General features: G+C 49.0%; 1 protein-coding gene across 7 annotated transcripts in view; it reads left to right on the top strand.

Moving 5' to 3' along the window:
- The window catches only part of ANK2 (ankyrin 2), a 302,460-nt gene that overhangs the window by 241,023 nt on the left and 38,562 nt on the right, over nucleotides 1-22,875 (top strand). For all 7 annotated transcript variants that reach the window (XM_082254226.1, XM_082254220.1, XM_082254221.1 and 4 more), the window contains 3 exons: nucleotides 13,737-13,883; nucleotides 19,130-19,403; nucleotides 21,244-21,538. In XM_082254226.1, the coding sequence (XP_082110352.1) occupies nucleotides 13,737-13,883; nucleotides 19,130-19,403; nucleotides 21,244-21,538 (716 nt within the window). The remainder of the gene's footprint in view (nucleotides 1-13,736; nucleotides 13,884-19,129; nucleotides 19,404-21,243; nucleotides 21,539-22,875) is intronic.

The following is a 22,875-nucleotide window of genomic DNA, read 5'->3' on the forward strand; positions in this document are numbered from 1 at the left end:
GGGCCCCCCTGTGTCCATGTCCATGAGTACACATGTTGCAGCAGGAGTTAAACCCCCTGTTGCTTTTGGTGGGTTATCGTGACCCATTCAAGTGAATGAGGCCCACTCGGCAAACACCCTGCAACCATGTGCAATGCACATAGTTTCAGCATGCTAGTGTGTGATTCAAGGAGTTGAAGCAGGTGATGAGGAGGCAATACAACGCCTTCTCATTGCCTACTTTAACCCTTTTTTTTTTTTTTTGCTGTACTGCACAAGGTTGCACAGCCTTTGCAATGCAGCCCCATTCACTTGAATGAGTTATGCTTGGCAGGTGCTACATCTGCCAAGCGTGACAGGACATATAATTCCTGATGCGGATGCAACATGTGTACACCCCTGGCCCTTGCAGTTAAAGGGGGTGTGGTGGGGGTGAGTAAATACAGGGCTCAATTCTGAGGTTTTCCTGCCCCCAAACTGCAAATTTAAACAGGCCCTTGCTGTCCTGAACAACCTATCCCAGTTGGTGTTTAGGGGACCCCTTGAAAGAGGACAGAGAGGGACCCCTGAGATAAAGACAGAGAGTGACCCTTGGAATAATGACAGAGAGTAGCCCCTGGGATAAGAACAGAGAGGGACCCCTGGGATAAGGACAGAGAGGGGCCCCAGGGATGAGAGCAGAGAGGGTCCTGGAATGAGAACAGAGAGAGGGTCCTAATATGAGAGCAGAGAGAGGGTCCAGGGATGAGAGCAGAGAGGGGGTCCTGAGATGAGAGCAGAGAGGGGGTCCTGAGAGGAGAGCAGAGAGGGGGTCCTGAGATGAGAGCAGAGAGGGGGTCCTGAGATGAGAGCAGAGAGGGGGTCCTGAGATGAGAACAGAGAGGGGGTCCTGAGATGAGAGCAGAGAGGGGGTCCTGAGATGAGAGCAGAGAGGGGGTCCTGAGATGAGAGCAGAGAGGGGGTCCTGAGATGAGAACAGAGAGGGGGTCCTGAGATGAGAACAGAGAGGGGGTCCTGAGATGAGAGCAGAGAGGGGACACTGGAATGAGAGCTGAGAGAGACCCCTGCGATGAGAGCAGAGAGGGGGTCCAGGGATGAGAGCAGAGAGGGGTTCCTGAGATGAGAGCAGAGAGGGGGTCCTGAGATGAGAGCAGAGAGGGGACACTGGAATGAGAGCTGAGAGAGACCCCTGGGATGAGAGCAGAGAGGGGCCTTGGGATGAGAGCTGAGAGAGACCCCTGGAATGAGAGCAGAGAGGGGGTCCTGGGATGAGAGCAGAGAGAGACCCCCTGGGATGAGAGCAGAGAGGGGGTCCTGGGATGAGAGCAGAGAGGGGGGTGCAGGGATGAGAGCAGAGAGGGGGGTCCTGGGATGAGAGCAGAGAGGGGGTCCTGGGATGAGAGCAGAGAGGGGGCCATGGGATGAGAGCAGAGAGGGGGTCCTGGGATGAGAGCAGAGAGAGACCCCTGGGATGAGAGCAGAGAGGGGGTCCTGAGATGAGAGCAGAGAGGGGGTCCTGAGATGAGAACAGAGAGGGGGTCCTGAGATGAGAACAGAGAGGGGGTCCTGAGATGAGAGCAGAGAGGGGACACTGGAATGAGAGCTGAGAGAGACCCCTGGGATGAGAGCAGAGAGGGGGTCCTGGGATGAGAGCAGAGAGGGGGCCATGGGATGAGAGCAGAGAGGGGGTCCTGGGATGAGAGCAGAGAGGGGGCCATGGGATGAGAGCAGAGAGGGGGTCCTGGGATGAGAGCAGAGAGGGGGGTCCTGGGATGAGAGCAGAGAGGGGGCCATGGGATGAGAGCAGAGAGGGGGTCCTGGGATGAGAGCAGAGAGGGGGGTCCTGGGATGAGAGCAGAGAGGGGGTCCTGGGATGAGAGCAGAGAGGGGGTCCTGGGATGAGAGCAGAGAGGGGGCCATGGGATGAGAGCAGAGAGGGGGTCCTGGGATGAGAGCAGAGAGGGGGTCCTGGGATGAGAGCAGAGAGGGGGTCCTGGGATGTGAGCAGAGAGGGGGCCATAGGATGAGAGCAGAGAGGGGGCCATGGGATGAGAGCAGAGAGGGGGCCATGGAATGAGAGCAGAGAGGGGTCCTGGGATGAGGAGATAGGGGGTCCTGGGATGAGGAGAGAGGGGGTCCTGGGATGAGGAAAGAGGGGGTCCTGGGATGACAGCAGAGAGGGGTCCTGGGATGAGGAGAGTGGGGGTCCTGGGATGAGGAGAGAGGGGTCCTGGGATGAGGATAGAGGGGGTCCTGGGATGAGGAGAGAGGGGGTCCTGGGATGAGGAGAGAGGGGTCCTGGGATGAGGAGATAGGGGTCCTGGGATGAGGAGATACGGGTCCTGGGATGAAGAGAGAGGGGGTCCTGGGATGAGGAGAGAGGGGGTCCTGGGATGAGGAGAGAGGGGGTCCTGGGATGAGGAGAGAGGGGTCCTGGGATGAGGAGAGAGGGGTCCTGGGATGAGGAGATAGGGGTCCTGGGATGAAGAGAGAGGGGGTCCTGGGATGAGGAGAGAGGGGGCCCTGGGATGAGGAGAGAGGGGGCCCTGGGATGAGGAGAGAGGGGGTCCTGGGATGAGGAGAGAGGGGGTCCTGGGATGAGGAGAGAGGGGGTCCTGGGATGAGGAGAGAGGGGGTCCTGGGATGAGGAGATAGGGGGTCCTGGGATGAGGAGAGAGGGGTCCTGGGATGAGGAGATAGGGGGTCCTGGGATGAGGAGAGAGGGGGTCCTGGGATGAGGAGATAGGGGGTCCTGGGATGAGGAGATAGGGGGTCCTGGGATGAGGAGAGAGGGGTCCTGGGATGAGGAGATAGGGGGTCCTGGGATGAGGAGAGAGGGGTCCTGGGATGAGGAGATAGGGGGTCCTGGGATGAGGAGAGAGGGGGTCCTGGGATGAGGAGATAGGGGGTCCTGGGATGAGGAGATAGGGGGTCCTGGGATGAGGAGAGAGGGGGTCCTGGGATGAGGAGATAGGGGGTCCTGGGATGAGGAGAGAGGGGTCCTGGGATGAGGAGATAGGGGGTCCTGGGATGAGGAGAGAGGGGGTCCTGGGATGAGGAGATAGGGGGTCCTGGGATGAGGAGAGAGGGGGTCCTGGGATGAGGAGATAGGGGGTCCTGGGATGAGGAGATAGGGGGTCCTGGGATGAGGAGAGAGGGGGTCCTGGGATGAGGAGATAGGGGGTCCTGGGATGAGGAGAGAGGGGTCCTGGGATGAGGAGATAGGGGGTCCTGGGATGAGGAGAGAGGGGGTCCTGGGATGAGGAGATAGGGGGTCCTGGGATGAGGAGATAGGGGGTCCTGGGATGAGGAGATAGGGGGTCCTGGGATGAGGAGAGAGGGGGTCCTGGGATGAGGAGATAGGGGGTCCTGGGATGAGGAGAGAGGGGTCCTGGGATGAGGAGATAGGGGGTCCTGGGATGAGGAGAGAGGGGGTCCTGGGATGAGGAGATAGGGGGTCCTGGGATGAGGAGATAGGGGGTCCTGGGATGAGGAGAGAGGGGGTCCTGGGATGATAGCAGAGAGGGGTCCTGGGATGAGGAGAGAGGGGGTCCTGGGATGATAGCAGAGAGGGGTCCTGGGATGAGGAGAGAGGGGGTCCTGGGATGAGGAGATAGGGGGTCCTGGGATGAGGAGAGAGGGGTCCTGGGATGAGGAGATAGGGGGTCCTGGGATGAGGAGAGAGGGGGTCCTGGGATGAGGAGATAGGGGGTCCTGGGATGAGGAGATAGGGGGTCCTGGGATGAGGAGAGAGGGGTCCTGGGATGAGGAGATAGGGGGTCCTGGGATGAGGAGAGAGGGGTCCTGGGATGAGGAGATAGGGGGTCCTGGGATGAGGAGAGAGGGGGTCCTGGGATGAGGAGATAGGGGGTCCTGGGATGAGGAGAGAGGGGGTCCTGGGATGAGGAGATAGGGGGTCCTGGGATGAGGAGAGAGGGGTCCTGGGATGAGGAGAGAGGGGTCCTGGGATGAGGAGATAGGGGGTCCTGGGATGAGGAGAGAGGGGGTCCTGGGATGAGGAGATAGGGGGTTCTGGGATGAGGAGAGAGGGGGTCCTGGGATGAGGAGAGAGGGGTCCTGGGATGAGGAGATGGGGGTCCTGGGATGAGGAGAGAGGGGGTCCTGGGATGAGGAGATAGGGGGTCCTGGGATGAGGAGAGAGGGGGTCCTGGGATGATAGCAGAGAGGGGTCCTGGGATGAGGAGAGAGGGGGTCCTGGGATGATAGCAGAGAGGGGTCCTGGGATGAGGAGAGAGGGGGTCCTGGGATGATAGCAGAGAGGGGTCCTGGGATGAGGAGAGAGGGGGTCCTGGGATGAGGAGATAGGGGGTCCTGGGATGAGGAGAGAGGGGTCCTGGGATGAGGAGATAGGGGGTCCTGGGATGAGGAGAGAGGGGGTCCTGGGATGAGGAGATAGGGGGTCCTGGGATGAGGAGATAGGGGGTCCTGGGATGAGGAGAGAGGGGTCCTGGGATGAGGAGATAGGGGGTCCTGGGATGAGGAGAGAGGGGTCCTGGGATGAGGAGATAGGGGGTCCTGGGATGAGGAGAGAGGGGGTCCTGGGATGAGGAGATAGGGGGTCCTGGGATGAGGAGAGAGGGGGTCCTGGGATGAGGAGATAGGGGGTCCTGGGATGAGGAGAGAGGGGTCCTGGGATGAGGAGAGAGGGGTCCTGGGATGAGGAGATAGGGGGTCCTGGGATGAGGAGAGAGGGGGTCCTGGGATGAGGAGATAGGGGGTTCTGGGATGAGGAGAGAGGGGGTCCTGGGATGAGGAGAGAGGGGTCCTGGGATGAGGAGATGGGGGTCCTGGGATGAGGAGAGAGGGGGTCCTGGGATGAGGAGATAGGGGGTCCTGGGATGAGGAGAGAGGGGGTCCTGGGATGATAGCAGAGAGGGGTCCTGGGATGAGGAGAGAGGGGGTCCTGGGATGATAGCAGAGAGGGGTCCTGGGATGAGGAGAGAGGGGGCCCTGGGATGAGGAGAGAGGGGTCCTGGGATGAGGAGAGAGGGGCCCTGGGATGAGGAGAGAGGGGTCCTGGGATGAGGAGATAGGGGGTCCTGGGATGAGGAGATAGGGGGTCCTGGGATGAGGAGAGAGGGGTCCTGGGATGAGGAGATGGGGGTCCTGGGATGAGGAGAGAGGGGGTCCTGGGATGAGGAGATAGGGGGTCCTGGGATGAGGAGAGAGGGGGTCCTGGGATGATAGCAGAGAGGGGTCCTGGGATGAGGAGAGAGGGGGTCCTGGGATGATAGCAGAGAGGGGTCCTGGGATGAGGAGAGAGGGGGCCCTGGGATGAGGAGAGAGGGGTCCTGGGATGAGGAGATAGGGGGTCCTGGGATGAGGAGAGAGGGGGTCCTGGGATGAGGAGATAGGGGGTCCTGGGATGAGGAGATAGGGGGTCCTGGGATGAGGAGAGAGGGGTCCTGGGATGAGGAGATAGGGGGTCCTGGGATGAGGAGAGAGGGGTCCTGGGATGAGGAGATAGGGGGTCCTGGGATGAGGAGAGAGGGGGTCCTGGGATGAGGAGATAGGGGGTCCTGGGATGAGGAGAGAGGGGGTCCTGGGATGAGGAGATAGGGGGTCCTGGGATGAGGAGAGAGGGGTCCTGGGATGAGGAGAGAGGGGTCCTGGGATGAGGAGATAGGGGGTCCTGGGATGAGGAGAGAGGGGGTCCTGGGATGAGGAGATAGGGGGTTCTGGGATGAGGAGAGAGGGGGTCCTGGGATGAGGAGAGAGGGGTCCTGGGATGAGGAGATGGGGGTCCTGGGATGAGGAGAGAGGGGGTCCTGGGATGAGGAGATAGGGGGTCCTGGGATGAGGAGAGAGGGGGTCCTGGGATGATAGCAGAGAGGGGTCCTGGGATGAGGAGAGAGGGGGTCCTGGGATGATAGCAGAGAGGGGTCCTGGGATGAGGAGAGAGGGGGTCCTGGGATGATAGCAGAGAGGGGTCCTGGGATGAGGAGAGAGGGGGTCCTGGGATGAGGAGATAGGGGGTCCTGGGATGAGGAGAGAGGGGTCCTGGGATGAGGAGATAGGGGGTCCTGGGATGAGGAGAGAGGGGGTCCTGGGATGAGGAGATAGGGGGTCCTGGGATGAGGAGATAGGGGGTCCTGGGATGAGGAGAGAGGGGTCCTGGGATGAGGAGATAGGGGGTCCTGGGATGAGGAGAGAGGGGTCCTGGGATGAGGAGATAGGGGGTCCTGGGATGAGGAGAGAGGGGGTCCTGGGATGAGGAGATAGGGGGTCCTGGGATGAGGAGAGAGGGGGTCCTGGGATGAGGAGATAGGGGGTCCTGGGATGAGGAGAGAGGGGTCCTGGGATGAGGAGAGAGGGGTCCTGGGATGAGGAGATAGGGGGTCCTGGGATGAGGAGAGAGGGGGTCCTGGGATGAGGAGATAGGGGGTTCTGGGATGAGGAGAGAGGGGGTCCTGGGATGAGGAGAGAGGGGTCCTGGGATGAGGAGATGGGGGTCCTGGGATGAGGAGAGAGGGGGTCCTGGGATGAGGAGATAGGGGGTCCTGGGATGAGGAGAGAGGGGGTCCTGGGATGATAGCAGAGAGGGGTCCTGGGATGAGGAGAGAGGGGGTCCTGGGATGATAGCAGAGAGGGGTCCTGGGATGAGGAGAGAGGGGGCCCTGGGATGAGGAGAGAGGGGTCCTGGGATGAGGAGAGAGGGGCCCTGGGATGAGGAGAGAGGGGTCCTGGGATGAGGAGAGAGGGGGTCCTGGGATGAGGAGAGAGGGGGTCCTGGGATGAGTGGCAATCTGCACCTCTTTGATTTGGGGAGAAGGGGCAGTAAGAGAACATGTGCTGGGGGGTGCATTTGGAGGGGAGAGGTCAGAGTTGAAATCCCCTCACACCACCTCCTCACCTTCTAGCACAAGTCATCCCCCCTCCAAAAGCATCCCCCTAGCATATGCCCCCGCCCCCATCACTTCTCCATATGTGCATCCTTGTTATCTGTCCCCCTTCCGTATCCATAAACTATGTACAGTACATACCTCAGATAATCAGTGCAGCTCTTGAAGTTAATGTCCCTCCTCCCCGGCTACTCCTCCTCCCCCTGTCTGTGTACTTCAGAGCCGTGGAGGAGGATCCTTGGTGAGCTCTGTGTACTGTGCAGGCATCAGTTGGGGGAGAGATGCAAGTGTCAGCTGCTGCAGAGGGACGATCGCTGCGTGAGGGAGCCCAGGCACCCTGAAAGAGATGCAGGGAAGGTGTCCTGAGTGCCCACGCTAGTGTGTCTCTGTCAGGCCAGTTACCGGAGCTCAGTGCTGGAACTTGTTCTGGCACTGGGCTCCGGGATCATCACAGATGCTTTGGAAGGTAGGTGCCAGGAGCCTTTCATGGGGCCCCCTACTAGCCCCGGGCCCTCGGGCAGTGCCCGAGTGCCCTAATGGTCAGTCCGCCCCTGGTAGAGTGATGTTAACTGAACTTGATATGAAATGATGTAAACTGAACTAAAGTGCAAACTGATGTGAACTGAACTGAAGATGAATTTCAAGCGGATGTAATCTGTTTAATGCACACAGGACGTTTTTGAAACTCTTCTAAAAGCCTTCCCTCCTAAAAGCAGTGTTTTGGCAGAAAAAATGCCTGCTCTTTGTAAAAGTGTGTAACGCGTTATTGCGCATTTACAGGTGTCAAGAGCTTGGGCATAATAATTTATTCTGTCCATTGATATGAATTAACACTCAAGTGCTAAATGTGCCTCTTGTTAAAGCGGTTGTAAACTCAATAAAAAAAAAATAAAAAAAAAAAAACCTGCAAGACAAAGGCATAATGAGCTAGTATGCATCGCATACTAGCCCATTATGTGTAACTTACCTTAAAACGAAGCCCCGACACGGACCCCCGGACATCGCTGCGGGCGCTGACATGGTCCCTCGTCGTCTCTTCCGGGTTCGGCGGCTCCGGCGCGCTGATTGGCCGGAAGAGACGGCTCCGGCGCGATGATTGGCCGGAGCCGCGATGACGTCACTCCCACGCATGCGCGCGGGAGTGATTTTTCCGGCAAGCTCCCGGCAACTTAATTGAAGGTCCCCCGGACCTTCAGAGCACATGCGCCGCTCGCGCGAGCGGCTGCATGCACTGTAAATATCTCCTAAACCGTGCCGGTTTAGGAGATATTATTTGTACCTACAGGTAAGCCTTATTGTAGGCTTACCTGTAGGTAAAAGTGTCAAAAAGCGGGATACTACCGCTTTAACCACCTCAATACTGGGCACTTAAACCCCCTTCCTTCCCAGACCAATTTTCATCTTTTAGCGCTGTTGCATTTTGAATGACAATTGCGCGGTCATGCAACACTGTACCTAAACCAAATTTGTGTCATTTTTTCCCCACAAGTAGAGCTTTCTTTTGGTGGTATTTGATCACTGTCAGGTTTTTTCTTTTTTGGTGCACAAATAAAAAAAGACAGAAAAGTTTGAAAAAAAAAAAAGTTTTTTTTGTTTAGGTTATAAAATTTTGTGAATAGATACGTTTTTTCCTGCACTGATGATGCCGCACTGACAGGCACTGATGAGGAGACACTGATTGGGTGGCACTGATGGGGTGGCACTGATGGGGTGGCACTGATATGCAGCACTGATGGGCACTGATAGGTAGCAATGATATGCAGCACTGATGGACACTGATATGTGGCACTGATAGATAGCACTGATATGTAGCATTGGTGGGCACTGATAGGCAGCGCTGATGGGCACTGATAGGCAGCACTGATGGGCACTGATCGGCGGCACTGATAGGCACTGGTGGGCACTGATAGGTGGCACTGATCGGCACTGATGGGCGGCACTGATTGGCACTGATGGGGGGCACTGATGGGCACTGATGGGGGGCACTGATGGGCACTGATAGGCAGCACTGGTGGGCAATAATGGGCACTGGTGGGCAGCACTGGTGGATGGCAATAACGGGCACTGGTGGGCAGCACTGATATATGGCATTGGTGGGCAGCACTGATAGGAGGGCACTACTGGCAGGCTGTTTGCCATCCCTGGTGGCCATGGTGGGCATCCCTGGTGGTCATGGGTGGGCATCCCTGGTGGCTCTAGTGGCATCCCCTCCCCCCAGGGCTGCACTGGTAATCAATCATCTGATTACCAGCACAGACCCCCCCTGTGATCAGTGAGTACTTAGAAATACTCACTGATCACCCCCAGCTCCAGTATCGATCCTCTTCTTCTCCTCCCTGACAGGATCTGTCAGGGAGGAGAAGAGATCGAAGCCGTTACAACGGCTGTATTTACATTGCATGACGGCTGTGATTGGACACAGCCGTCATGTGATCAGGAGGGCCAATCACAGGGCCCTCCTGACGCATCTTGTTGCGCTGTGTCCGAGGGACACAGGCACATCGGGATCGCGCCGCTGCGCGTGCCCGCGGCGGCGCGATCTCGCTCCTTCTGAAGGACGTTCCGGAACGTCCATTCAGAAGGACGAGACTCCCACCCGGCCGTATATCTACAATGGCCCGGGTGGGAGGTGGTTAACAAGAGTTTAGATGTGTTAACATGCTTTTACAATCATCAAGCATTTTTTTCTGCCAAAACACTGCTGCTCCTGGACACACTGGCAGTGTATTTATTTTCTGTCTCTAAATGCCCTTACCACTAAGCACTGCTAAAAGCCTATGTGTTCATGGGCACATAGGCTAACATGCAGGGTACTTTAGAGGCAGGAAAAAAAAACATTTGACATCCCTAGTAGCAGCTGCAAAAATGGCCAGTGTGCATAAGGCCGTATTCATCAACTTTTTTGTAGCAAAAACTGTGACTGAGCTGATGACGCCCGTGTAAAGGAATCCTTACAGGGAGACTATAATAGCACAATGTAAACCATTCAGAAGGGTATAATGACGTGATCATGTTGTTCATTAGATTCAATCTAGCTTTATTAGCTTTACCTAGTGAAAAGAAAAAGAAAGAAAGAAAAAAGTAGAATAATAGCTAGGGTCGCTATAGTTTCTGGGGAATAGCAATCTTATGATCTGCTTCCTAATATTAATATTGGCGGCAAAACCCTTGTTTGTAAAGCACCAACCAGGTGTCTACCTTGACGGCAAATTAGTAACTTGTTTAGGCACTAAAAGATCAAGGTAATTTTCATACGGCCTGTCCGATTAGGTCCGCCTGTCAGTTTTTCAGGCAGACCTGATCGGGTGGCCTATACACCCCCACGGACCAGCAAGTGTAAATGGACTTGTGTCCACCTACCTCCGATCCAAACTGGTCCACTAAAAGAATAAAGGAAGGGGATCTGTCTTCCTCCATCTAGGTGGATCAGATTGGAGGGCACTCCATATATATGGACAGCAGAGTCCATTTACATCCTGCCGCCCATAGAGCGAAGTGGGCTCTGTTTATGTCCACTTTGCATAAACTGGACCATGGACCTGCCACAGATCCCTTGCTGATCAAAAGGGAGTCTGCCTTGGGTGAAAGGGGCCTTATGTTCAGTGAATAACTATACTTTATTGTGAACCTAATTAAGCAACAGTGAACCTTAAAGTGGTTGTAACCCTTACATGTACCCAGTGAACTGACTAGCCTCAGGTACTACACAGAGATTAAACAAATTCTCCTACATACGTTGTACCTGTTTACCTGCAGCCATATCTTCTCTACATCTTTGTAAAACTCAGAGATAACAAGGATTTTTCACAGAGACACAAAGCAGGGGGTGGGGAGCCGAAGTTACACAGAAGAGCTATGAGAGCTGATTGTATGGAAGGGACACAACCCTCCTCACAGTACATGGAGAACATGCAGTGTTGAGGCGATGCATCACAGGTTGTGTGCTGGAGATCTCCTCCCATCACCTCTTTATGTCTTGTGTTGGGAAAACCTATCAGAAGTGACTTATGCTGATAACAGAGTGAAATCACACTCGGTGCTTTGGATAGAGGCAAGCACACAGTATAGAAATATGTGCTTTGTTTATATTTTATCTCTGAGGTTTACAACCACTTTAAAGGCTAGGTTCACCTGTGGAACATGTTACATGTTCCACCCATCTTTAGGGTGGAACATGTAACATGTTCCAACTTCTGCACCCTGCACGTCCTGGTCCCCTCCCCCCTCCCTGTGACAGCGGGTATGGGATCCTCTCCCTATATCCGCTGTCACAATATGAAAACACAGTGCGGCTTTGGCCACATGGCAGTTTCCGGGGAATGAATCCTTGTGAATCTAGTTGTACTCATTGAGCTGTGAGGGTTTTGGTGAGTGCTCTTGTAGTCTATTAAACTTCCTACGTTTAGGTAACTGCCTGGCTGCATGCATGAGGTACGAGCAGACTGATATGCTGAGAGTCTGCATTAGCCTACTGATCACAAGTGCAATTTTCTGCAGCCTTCTTAGAAAAAAAAATAATAAATGCATATTTATTTTACCTGCAAAAAAAATGTTGCATTTGTTATTATTATTATTATTATTTTTTTTTTAAGTGAACTTATTCTTTAAGCTCTGCAATGGTTCTGAAGTGCAGGCACCTAAGGGTACCTGTGTAAGTCTTTAAATTGATGCCTGGTAACCTGTGTAGCTCCTTGGATCATAGGCCCAGGCTGTGCAAAGGGCTTCTAAGCCAAAGCTATTATCATTTAATCCTTTAATGTATGAACTGTAGCAATGGCTTTGTCTTTTGAAAGTGAAATGACAGTGGGGAAAGGTGGCTTAATAAATTGTGTGAAAATCAAGGCATCATAGACAGCAGGGCACTAGGATGTAAGGTATACAGGTACTTACAACAGTGGCGTAGCGTGGGTTGTCAGCACCCGGGGCAAGGCAAGTAATTTGCGCCCCCTAACCCGCGGGAATTTAGCACTTGAGCTAGAGCAGGGTCCCTATAGATCCCCCATTAGAGCAGGGTCCTTATAGATCCCCCTTTAGAGCAGGGTCCCCAAAGATCCCCCTTTACAGCAGGGTCCCCCATAGATCCCCCTATAGAGCAGGCCAGGGTCCCCATAGATCCCCCTTTAGAGCAGGGTCCCCCCTAGAACCTTCTTTAGAGAAGGGTCTCCATAGATCACCTTTCAGAGCAGGGTCCCCATAGATCCCCCTTTAGAGAATGGTCCCCATATAATCTATGGGGACATTTCTCTAAAGTGGAGAATCTATGGGGACCCTGCTCTACAGGGGGATCTATGGGGACCCTGGCCTGCTCTAAAGGGGATCTATGGGGATCCTGCTCTAAAGGGGGGATCTATGGCATAGATCCCCTTTAGAGCAGGGTCCCCATAGATTCTCCACTTTAGAGAAATGTCCCCATAGATTATATGGGAACCATTCTCTAAAGGGGGATCTATGGGGACCCTGCTCTGAAAGGTGATCTATGGAGACCCTTCTAGATCACCCCCCTTACAGTAGGCCAGGGTGAGGGGGATCTATATGGGGGACCCTGCACCTCACCTCACCCTGGCCTGTTGTAAGGGGGAGATCTATATGGGGGACCTCACCTCACCCTGGCCTTTTGTAAGGGGGGGATCTATATGGGGGACCTCACCTCACCCCGGCCTGCTGTAAGGGGGGATCTATATGGGGGACCTCACCATGGCCTGCTGGAAGTGGGAATCTATATGGGGGACCTCACCTCACCCTGGCCTGCTGTAAGGTGGGATCTATATGGGGGACCTGGTCCCCCATGTAGATCCTTCCTTACAGCAGGCCAGGGTGAGGTCCCCCATATAGATCCCAGGTCCCCCATATAGATCCCCCTTACAGCAGGCCAGGGTGAGGTGAGGTCCCCCATATAGATCCCCCTTACAGCAGGCCAGGGTGAGGTGAGGTCCGGACCCTGGCCTGCTGTAAGGGGGGATCTATATTGGGGACCGCAGACCTAACCTCACCCTGGCCTATTGTAAGGCGGGTCTATATGGGGGACCTCACCTCACCCTGGCCTGCTGTAAGGGGGGGATCTATATGGGGGACCTCACCTTACCCTGGCCTACTGTTCCCCCATATAGATCCTGATCTATATAGACCTGATCCCCCATATAGATCCCCCCTTACAGCAGGCCAGGGTGAGGTGAGGTCCCATCCCCCATTTAGATCTCCCCTTAAAATAGATCCCCTTTACATAGTCTTCTCACAGTCACTCAGTCAGACAGTGACTAGTACAGCCAGTACACTACTCCTACCTTTTTTTCACCTGTCCCGACCGACCCCAGGCTAGGTTTTCCTCCTGGCTGCTGCAGCACCACTGTCACCAGGCTCTCTGGCCTCGTCTCACCTGCCTTCTTTGCTGAAATTGCTGACTGTCCTGTTGTGACTCCTGTCCTGTCGTCCTCCTCCTCGCCGCGCCAGCTTCTTCTGCTGCTCTGCTGGCCTGGTGTGGTTCCGAGCTGCCAAGCCGAAGCAGTGACAGTGACAGTGAGTCGAGAGTAGACTCAGCGGGCGGCGGCCAGCCTATGACAGAGTGAGTGACTCAGTGACATCTGACATGACACTGCGGAACGGATGTGCCCCCCCCAGATGTTGCGCCCGGTGCAGTCGGCCCCCCCTACACCCCCCACGCTACGCCACTGACTTACAATCACCACCAGGAACCTGTGCTTCAGCATTTTGCTGCCTTAGAAATGTTTTGGCTCTGGTCAGGTTCAAAAAAAGGTTTATTATGGAAGTATTAATTAGCTTAGTGTGCTCTAACAGTATTACTTTTTATTTTCAGTGGTGTTCTGCTGTAGGTAGAATGTTTGCTTTAGATTTGTCCCCTTGTAAAATAATGTTTGATTTTGTTCTGCTAAAACACAGATGCCAGTTTGAATCAGTGCCTCACTAAGATTAACAGAATGGATATTGTTCACCTTATGGAAACTTCTATGAATGAACCTATGCGATGCCATGCCAATCGTACTTATGCTGACATTGAGCAGACAATCACACTGGACCATAGTGAAGGCAAGTAGCGATACCAGTTTATCATGTGGAAACAAAAGAAGATGTGTTCTTTAGTACATATTCATTCACTAAGCAGTAGCTTGAATAAGATCAGTATATTTATAAATCCGTAGTGGTCCTAAAGTGAGATGTAGCCGAGTAAGTAAGATAAAGGCCCAAGGATCACCCAGGGTATCCCCCAAAAAAAAGTAAGAGGAGAAGCCAGCGAGCCCTTATTGTGTAGTACAGTATGTATGTATAATTAATTACAGTAATAGTAGATTGGGTAGAAGTAATCAAAATCATAACTTACATTTAGTGAGGCTGCGGTGACACTGTAGGGTAAGAGGTATAACTTTTCTGGTATGCAAGTGGAGAATTTTCCTGCCTCTACGCTTGAAAGGGCTGATCACCCTCAATGTCCTTAGCAGGGCTATCAGGGGGATATTCAGTTTGTTGTATGGGAAGGAACAAAAAACCTCCGGTTATTGACTCTGACCTGTTTCTGGACACCCCACAACATACTTTGCTATGGGCAACTCTACCAAAAGGTTTTTGTTCCTTTTCAAACAAGGTGAAAATAATTCTATTTATATCAGATGTTGACAGACTAAACACTTTGCAGGATGTTAGTGAGTATACCAACATCAAGCCATTTCAAAACACCAAAAATATACCTTCTAACAGACATATTCTTTAAAAGAGAAGTGTGGGTATTTTTTTAATTGTAGAATCATCCTTACCTAGTCTGATGCTGCAACTGTCCCCCGCCGCCTCTAAGACTGGGAACCGAGCAATCATACACCTTGGTTGGTTGATCAATTGGTTCTCAGAGCTCCCTGAGCAGAGATTGTCAGTCACCGTCTCTTTGCTCTGCCCCCCCCCCCCCTCCGCGTTCAGGCTCTCAGTGGATCACTGAAAGGCTGAGCCGGGTGCCGGTCAAGGCATGTGGATGGATCCCAGCCATTAGGTCGCAATCTTTCCCAAGCCTGCACTGGTTCTGTGGCATCAGCTGACAGCGGACTTTAGCACGCTGTTTGCTGAAAATGGGTCACAGGAGTGCAGAACAAACTGCACTTCTGTGATCCACAGGAGAAGTACAGCCAAATGAGCTTTGGCTGTACTTCTCCTTTAAAATAAACAACACAGTGCAACGATCAGTCAACTTTATTCTTTCTGTTTGCCCTTATCCTCAGTAAAGATGGGCCTTCAATGCTTTTTCAGCAGAGGTCTTTAAAACTCATGTGTTACCAGGCTCACACATGAGTTAATCTTCCTAATGGGAGCAGTTGGTAGCAATAAAAACAGCTATACGAATCCATCTCCACTCTGTCCAAAACTAGAAAAAAACTCCTTTAGTTATACTTTAAATTACAAGCCCTCATGATGCAAATCAATGTAAAATTATGGGAATGGTCAATGCTTGCCCACACTTGCTTTGGCAGAATGGCCTTTTAAAAAATGGATATTCAACCTCACATATTAGATGGGTTTCAGACCATTGCTATTAATGTTCCTAAATATTTATTTAACATGCTAAAGTCAACTGTTCTTCGCTACATACCCTACTGTGCCTACACTATGACCTTTTAACTAAACCAAAACATCTGGATGGAGCAGGATTTATTTTTCAAGATTACATATTTCACTAGGTTATTGGATTGGATCTCTAACTATTTACATAAACAATGTGTCCAGTTAGAGTCTAACTCCCCCTTTTTTTTCATCCCATAGCTTGCATCCTCACTTCTTTCTTCGCCTTGGGCTCTCCTCAATTGCATTGGCTCATTTATTAAATTCTGGAACTCTTTAATTAAGTCACACAATGAATCTACCTATATATTGTATGACCTTTGGCACCTCTTCTAGGCAATCCTTCTATTCCACCCGGGCGGTCCTCCTTGTTCGCATGGACATCCACCAAATGATCTCATTGCTATTACTGATTCAGGCCTAAAACCGCTGGTTTTCGCTCAACAAAGGGCAAGCACACTAACCAGGTCATTGGCCGCTATATTTCCATCTCCAAGGCTTTTACATCACACTGTGATGATATGGAGACCCACATCAGGCCCCTTTTCCCTTTTAGTCTCTTTGTGGGCAACCCTTGGGCCCATCTGATTCTGCCTCATCCTATATGGACTCTTTCTGTCCATTTCCTTTCTTTTGGCTCCCCCATACCTGTCAAAGTGGGAACAGGAGCTTGGGTGTACCTTCACAGAGAATAAACAAGGTTTTTAACACTCATGTCTGACCACACTCACTAACCCTAGGTCCTCACATATTGCCTTTATCCACAGTAAACAAGGGCCTCCTATGCTTTTTCCTCTTAGCTGCAGGATCTGTAATCCCTAGGGATTGAATATGTAGTTAATGAGTTAATGCCTTAAACCAGCTATGTCCAAACTATGGCCCTCCAGCTGTTCAGGGACTACAATTCCCATCATGCCTAGTTATGTCTGTGAATGTCAGAGATTTACAATGCCTCATAAGAATTGTAGTTCCTGAACAGCTGGAGGGCCATATTCTGGACACCCCTGCAACCTATTGATGCAGATGGAAAAGCTAACAGCTTAACTACAGTATCTGAAGTATACAAATATCTAAATTTTTTGTCCAGTTGGATTACTTGAATTATCTTTAGTGACAGCCCTAATTTGCGCAAACTCCTAGATTGATGATAGTTGTATTGAGCACCTTATGGTAATCTGTTAATGCTGATGGTTCTTACTCATGTACAGCAAATGTCTGTCCACCACCCACCTTTTCCCTACCCTCTACCCCCCCCCCTTCTCACTACTTATCATTTATCACCCCTACCTCTTATTCACATATGTCCGAATGATGTACTGACATGAACAATAAACTTGCTCACTAACTTTCTGTGAAGTTGTCTCGAGATATTTGTAGATTGTACTGACATTACTGTTTTTACTACCTAAATACTGTGGCCTTGTTAGTTGTGTATGTACTCTCACCGACTACTTTATTAGGTACTTACTAGTACCAGGTTCGACCCCCTTTAGCCTTTAACACTTCCTTAATACTTTGTAGCATAGATTCAACAAAGTGTTGAAAACATTCCTCAGAGATGTTGGTCAATATTGACATGATAGCATCATGCAGAAGTGCAGATTTGTTGGGTGCACATCCATGATGTGAATCTCCATTTCAACCACATCCAATAGGGGCTCTATTGGATTGAGATCTGGTGACTGTGGAGGTCATTGGAGTGCAGTGAACTAATTGACATGTTCAAGAAACCAGTTTGAGATCATTTAGGCTTTGTGACATGGTACATTATCCTGCTAGAGGTAGGGTACACTGTAGTCAAAAAGGGATGGAATTGGTCAGCAACAATACTCAGGTAGGCCGTGGCGTATAAACAATGCTCAATTGGTACTAAGGGGCCCAAAGTTTGCCAAGAAAATATCCCCACACCATTACACCACTCCAGCCTGAACCATTGATACAGAATGGATCCATATTTTCATGCTGTTCATGCCAAATTCTGATCCTACCATCTGAATGTTACAGCTGAAATTGGACTAATGAGACCAGGCAACATTTTTCCAATCTTCCATTGTCCAAATTATAGCATCAGTTTCCTGTTCTTAGCTGACAGGAGTGGCACCCGGTGTGGTCTTCTGCTGTTGTAGCCCATTTGCTTCAAGGTTCAATTTGTTGTATGTTCGGAGATGGTATTCTGCATACTTAGTTTGTAACGAGTGGTCATTTAAGTTACTGTTGCCTTTCTATCATCTTGAACCGTGCCCATTCGTCTGCCCATTCGTCTCTGACCTCTGACATCAACAAGGCATTTTCCTCCATACAACTGCTGTTCACTGGTTATTTTCTCTTTTTTGGACCATTCCCTGTAAACCCTAGAGATGGTTGTGTGTGAAAATCCCAGTAGATCAGGAGTTTTTGAAATACTCAGACCAGCCCATCTGACACCAACAACAATGACATTTTCAAAGTCACCTAAATCCCCTTTAATCCCCATTCAGCAAGTCATCTTCCTCACTTCTATGATGCCTAAATGCATTGAGTTGCTGCCATGTGATTGACTGATTAGCAATCTGTGGTAAAAAAGCAATTAAACAGGTGTACCTTATAAAGTGGCCGGTGTGTGTGTGTATATACCTATGCTCTATATCTGGACAGCTCTTCTTTTACATTTCTTTTATTTGTTCTGTATTTGCTTTTTTATTAAAACTCTGAATAAATACCATAATGCTTAAAAAATTAAGATTAAAATAAATAAAGGTATGCCTCTCTCAATCCTGACAATATCAACCTAGCACATCAGTAATTCAGGTAAATGTTCCCATGAGAAGGGTGAAGCGAGTGAGTGCCCTTGTCCCGTTATTACCAGCCCACAAGTCCTTCAACATTAGAGAAGCTTGGAGAAGCACCCCCTAAAAATGGAGGTAACCCCCACTTATCCCAGTGCTCAGTGCTGCTGGCAATAAAGGGTGCTTGTTGGGACTTACTGTATTTGGCACATGCCAGGAGAAACCTAGTAGGTGGCCATCTTCCCTCTGAAATTACTTTTAGGTCTTTTGGAGGTCTAATCAGGTCACCAGGTCAACAAGTTAAAACAAAAACAAAAAAAACATAACTACACATATAATAATTAAACATTAATATTCGTAATTATAACTAATGTTTGCCTTCCGGGATCCAGTAGGACATACACATGTCCTCTGGGATCTACACTTAAGTTAATAACAAAATTCCAGAATGATACATGACTTCAATCTGCTGTATAATATTATGCTTTAGCTAACATCATTGAGTAAATATACTAAAACTATTGATCAGACTATGTATTTATGTAGTTACATGATGTTTCAGATGTCTGCAGATATATGTCCCATCACTAAGACATCTCTGTACACATCATTTTCCTGTAATGTTGTGTTTTATTTTGAATACGTAGGTTTTGACTAAAACCCATGGTGTGTCAAAACAAGGAGCACAAGCTCCCTCTTTCCATTCTTTCTAACCTATATCTCTTAACGCTTTCTAAATATGCTCTATAGCAGGGATCCTCAAACTATGGCCCGCCAGCTGTTGAGGAACTACACATCCCATGAGGCATTGTAAAACTCTGACATTCACAGACATGACTAGGCATGATGGGAATTGTAGTTCCTGAACAACTGGAGGGCCATAGTTTGAAGACCCTTGCTCTACAGTTTTCAAGTTTAGGTATTTGTTTTTGTTTGGACTAATTAATTCTGTCTTGTTTATCTTCTTAGGCTTTTCTGTTCTTCAGGATGAATTTTGCAGCCCACAGAAAAAGAATGTCATTGATCACTCTGTAGGCAAGGAGAGAGGTGAACACCCTCCTCTGGTGTCTGAGGAGGATGTTTCAATCAGTTATTCACCCTTGCATGAAAGTTCAGCAAGGCCTGAGGATGACACATCTGTTGCAGAGATGATCCGACAGCTGCAGAAAGAGAAAGTGGATTCTGAGTTCTCCAGGGAGCCACAGAAATTATCAAGGGCCTTATCTTCTGAACATGAATATCTGTAAGATTTTGGCACTAACCATTAGGCAGCAGTTGTTTTAAGTGAGCGATAAGTCAGTATTGTGTTAAGGACATGGAGAAAATTGAGAACCTCATCACAGGAGGTAACCTGCATGAAGCAAGGTTTCCAGCTTGTCTTATAGCTGTTCCTCCCTATTGAATCAGCTTTAACCTTAAGACATCCAGCCTTATACAGTAAGGAAATAGCTTATCTGGTCAGCTGACTTGAGAACAAATAAATGTGATTGCGGTGGGTTATAGGATTTTGTACTTTTTTCAGCAATGTATTTTAGTTACAGCTGTTGTGCATGTGTGTATGTGAGGGCTTAGGGGCAGTGTAAAGTACTCTATTGGATTTTCTGTAGAACATGTGTAACATCACAGCTACTAATTAAAAAAGGTTATTTTAAACCCACCCCTAAAATACTGAAATGCAGCTCCAAACTTGACCATACTTAGTCGCAATACCTTGGTATTTGCAAAGAAAACAAAGCTTCTATACAAATAGTTTTCTTTAAATAGTTTTCACTGAATAATTTTACTCAAGGGGAGTGATTGTGAGCTGCTTGCAGTATTGCTGTTTGCAGGACCAGCTTAACAAAAGTTGAAGTCTAAAGGAAATATTGAATATAAGGTTCGAATCTTTGTAGGATACAGGCTTAAACATCTGTATGATACCTAGGACTAGCCTAACAAACTTAAAGGCCTAAGAAAGTTGTGGCTGGGGTTCCAGTTTAATGATACACTTCATGTAAATCCATCTAACAGGGACATACCCACCTTGGTGTCTCCCAACCTTAAAGTGGAAGAAAAAGCTTGTGTTCAATTAACTCCCCACAATCAGTTAAACAATCTGAGTCTATCATTATGTGTAATTTTTTTTTAAATATGTTTGCTTTTATCTTTTTTTTTTTCAATATAAATGTATTTCAGTCAAGTGGCCGCAGTGCCTCTCTGTTAATACAGCAAGCGTGACTGGTGGGCATGTCTCGTTCCTCCTGTTGCTCATGTTACACCTGCTGGAGCACTCTTATGAATGAAGACACTTGTGCGTTCTCATTCATGAGAAAACATATGACATCATAGTTGGGGCAGGATGGGGGCAGGGCTGGGTGGGATGGGGGTGAGACTGAGTAGGGCTGGGTGGAGAGGGCAGGGCTGAGCAGGGCTGTGCTGCATGCACATAAACCAAGAATGGTACCAGGAAGTGCCTATGAACAGCCACATTCGGCTGCACAGGCAAACCTTTATCAGTGAAGCAAAGGAGAATTTCAGACTTGTTTCTAATCAGACATTTAGCAATTCCAATAATGCATAATATAAACGTTTTATATATTATACACATTCCACTTTAAATTCTCTGCTTAAATGCTCTGGTTTAGGTGTCTTATATGTTCTGTAACCTAAGTCCTTATCTCTCTGGATAATTTCCCCTAAATTTTTATGTGCAACTCTAACATAGACTGGGGATGTCCATAGGTTGCTCGAGTGTGGATTTCCAAGTGTTTTAGGATTTGGACAATGTAGTTACTTTATTTACACACAGCCTTTACACAACCTACATTTGCATGGAATTGTCCTTTAAGGCTTCTGCTTGTGGGTATAATGTAACGCTAATGGTTCACTATAATGGTCCACTATAGGAGACATTTTAGGAGTCACTAAGTGTAGCTCCTTTTAATGATCTCTGCATTATGTGTTTCTGATTTCCCTGCATTTCTCTAGCATCTAGCTTTTGTATGTTGTCTAATTTTTAGCTACTGCAAGTAAATGATTTAGCTGTATGCTAGTGTAAAAAAAAAATAAAAAAATGCAGGTAATTATTTTACTTCTTTCTGCAGCGTTACATCTCCTGATTTAGATAAAAGTTTACCTGAGGCAACAGACAACTCTCTGCACTTCAAGGAAGTCCCCCATTCCCCTCATGGTTCTTCAGAAGAGTTTGGTAGACCTGGCCTGGAGACGCCTGTGTCTGATCAGCATAATAATTCCCCCATTGTGCAGGAGCCAGATGAATTGTCAGAACAGGAAGACCGTGCTGCCAGCAGTGACCTATTTATAGTGGAATCATCAGATGAGCAGGCAGGAAAAAAAGAAAAAATTTCTGAATACAAGTCATTAGATTCATTTGAAAAGGTAAGGCTACAATGATATTCATAAAGGTTGAAGTGTTTTTTTCTTTTTATATTTTATTAATAATAGCAAAACAGCCTCTGTGCACATTTTCTCTCATGTTTGTAGAAAATAAGTATTATGTAATTATGTATCTTCAGAAAGGGGTTCATTTATCTTTCAGGATTTTATTTTTGAGATATATAAAGCTATTTTAAAGACATATTGGGTGCAAACTCAGTCACACTTCCACAGAGAAGCCAATCAGTTTTTATCCTCAGCTTGTTTAATTAAGCTTTGGCAATAAAACCTGGAAGCTGATTGGTTTCTCTGCAGAAGTGTGACTGATTTTGCACTCTCTAGCTTTTGTAAATAAACCCCATTGTGTCTATCTTGGTGTTAATGGCACCCCCATAAAAAAAAAAAAAGAATATATGCTGTTTTTGGTGTGTGTGTGTGCTGGGGGGTATTTCCATTTAGCTGTACTTGTTTCTTAAAAAAAAAAAAAAAAGAAGGGTAAACTAATTTTGTTGTGCAATTTATTCTTTGACATTTTACAATACGTGCAGGCTGAAAACTGAATTATTTATTCATTTTGCCTAACATGCTTTAGTTAATTGTTTTCCTCAAATGAGAGTAGCAATAAAATTCAGCTGTGTCTTGTAATACACTTTTTAGACAAAATAGTTGTGCTTTCAGGACAAAACACAATAATTAAAGTGGAACTCCAGACAAATGGCTAAATACATGGTTGAAATACATTAATGTTTTCTGTTTTACTTATAATTTTGGCCAGCCATTCTCATGATACATACAGTGCCTTGGGAAAGTATTCGGCCCCCTTGAACTTTTTGACCTTTTGCCACATTTTAGGCTTCAAACATAAAGATATAAAACTGTAATTTTTTTGTGAAGAATAAACAAGTGGGACACAATCATGAAGTGGAATGAAATTTATTGGATATTTCAAACTTTGGTCTGTTTAAAGCGCAGAGAGCATCATGAAGAACAAGGAACACACCAGGCAGGTCCGAGATACTGTTGTGGAGAAGTTTAAAGCCGGATTTGGATACAAAAATATTTCCCAAGCTTTAAACATCCCAAGGAGCACTGTGCAAGCGACAATATTGAAATGGTAGGAGTATTAGACCACTGCAAATCTACGAAGACCTGGCCGTCCCTCTAAACTTTCAGCTCATACAAGGAGAAGACTAATCAGAGATGCAGCCAAGAGGCCCATGATCACTCTGGATGAACTGCAGAGATCTACAGCTGAGGTGGGAGACTTTGTCCATAGGACAACAATCAGTCGTATACTGCACAAATCTGGCCTTTATGGAAGAGTGGCAAGAAGAAAGCAA

The sequence above is a fragment of the Pelophylax lessonae genome (genome assembly GCF_965119305.1).
Source record: "Pelophylax lessonae genome assembly, chromosome: 1".
Lineage (NCBI taxonomy): Eukaryota > Metazoa > Chordata > Amphibia > Anura > Ranidae > Pelophylax > Pelophylax lessonae.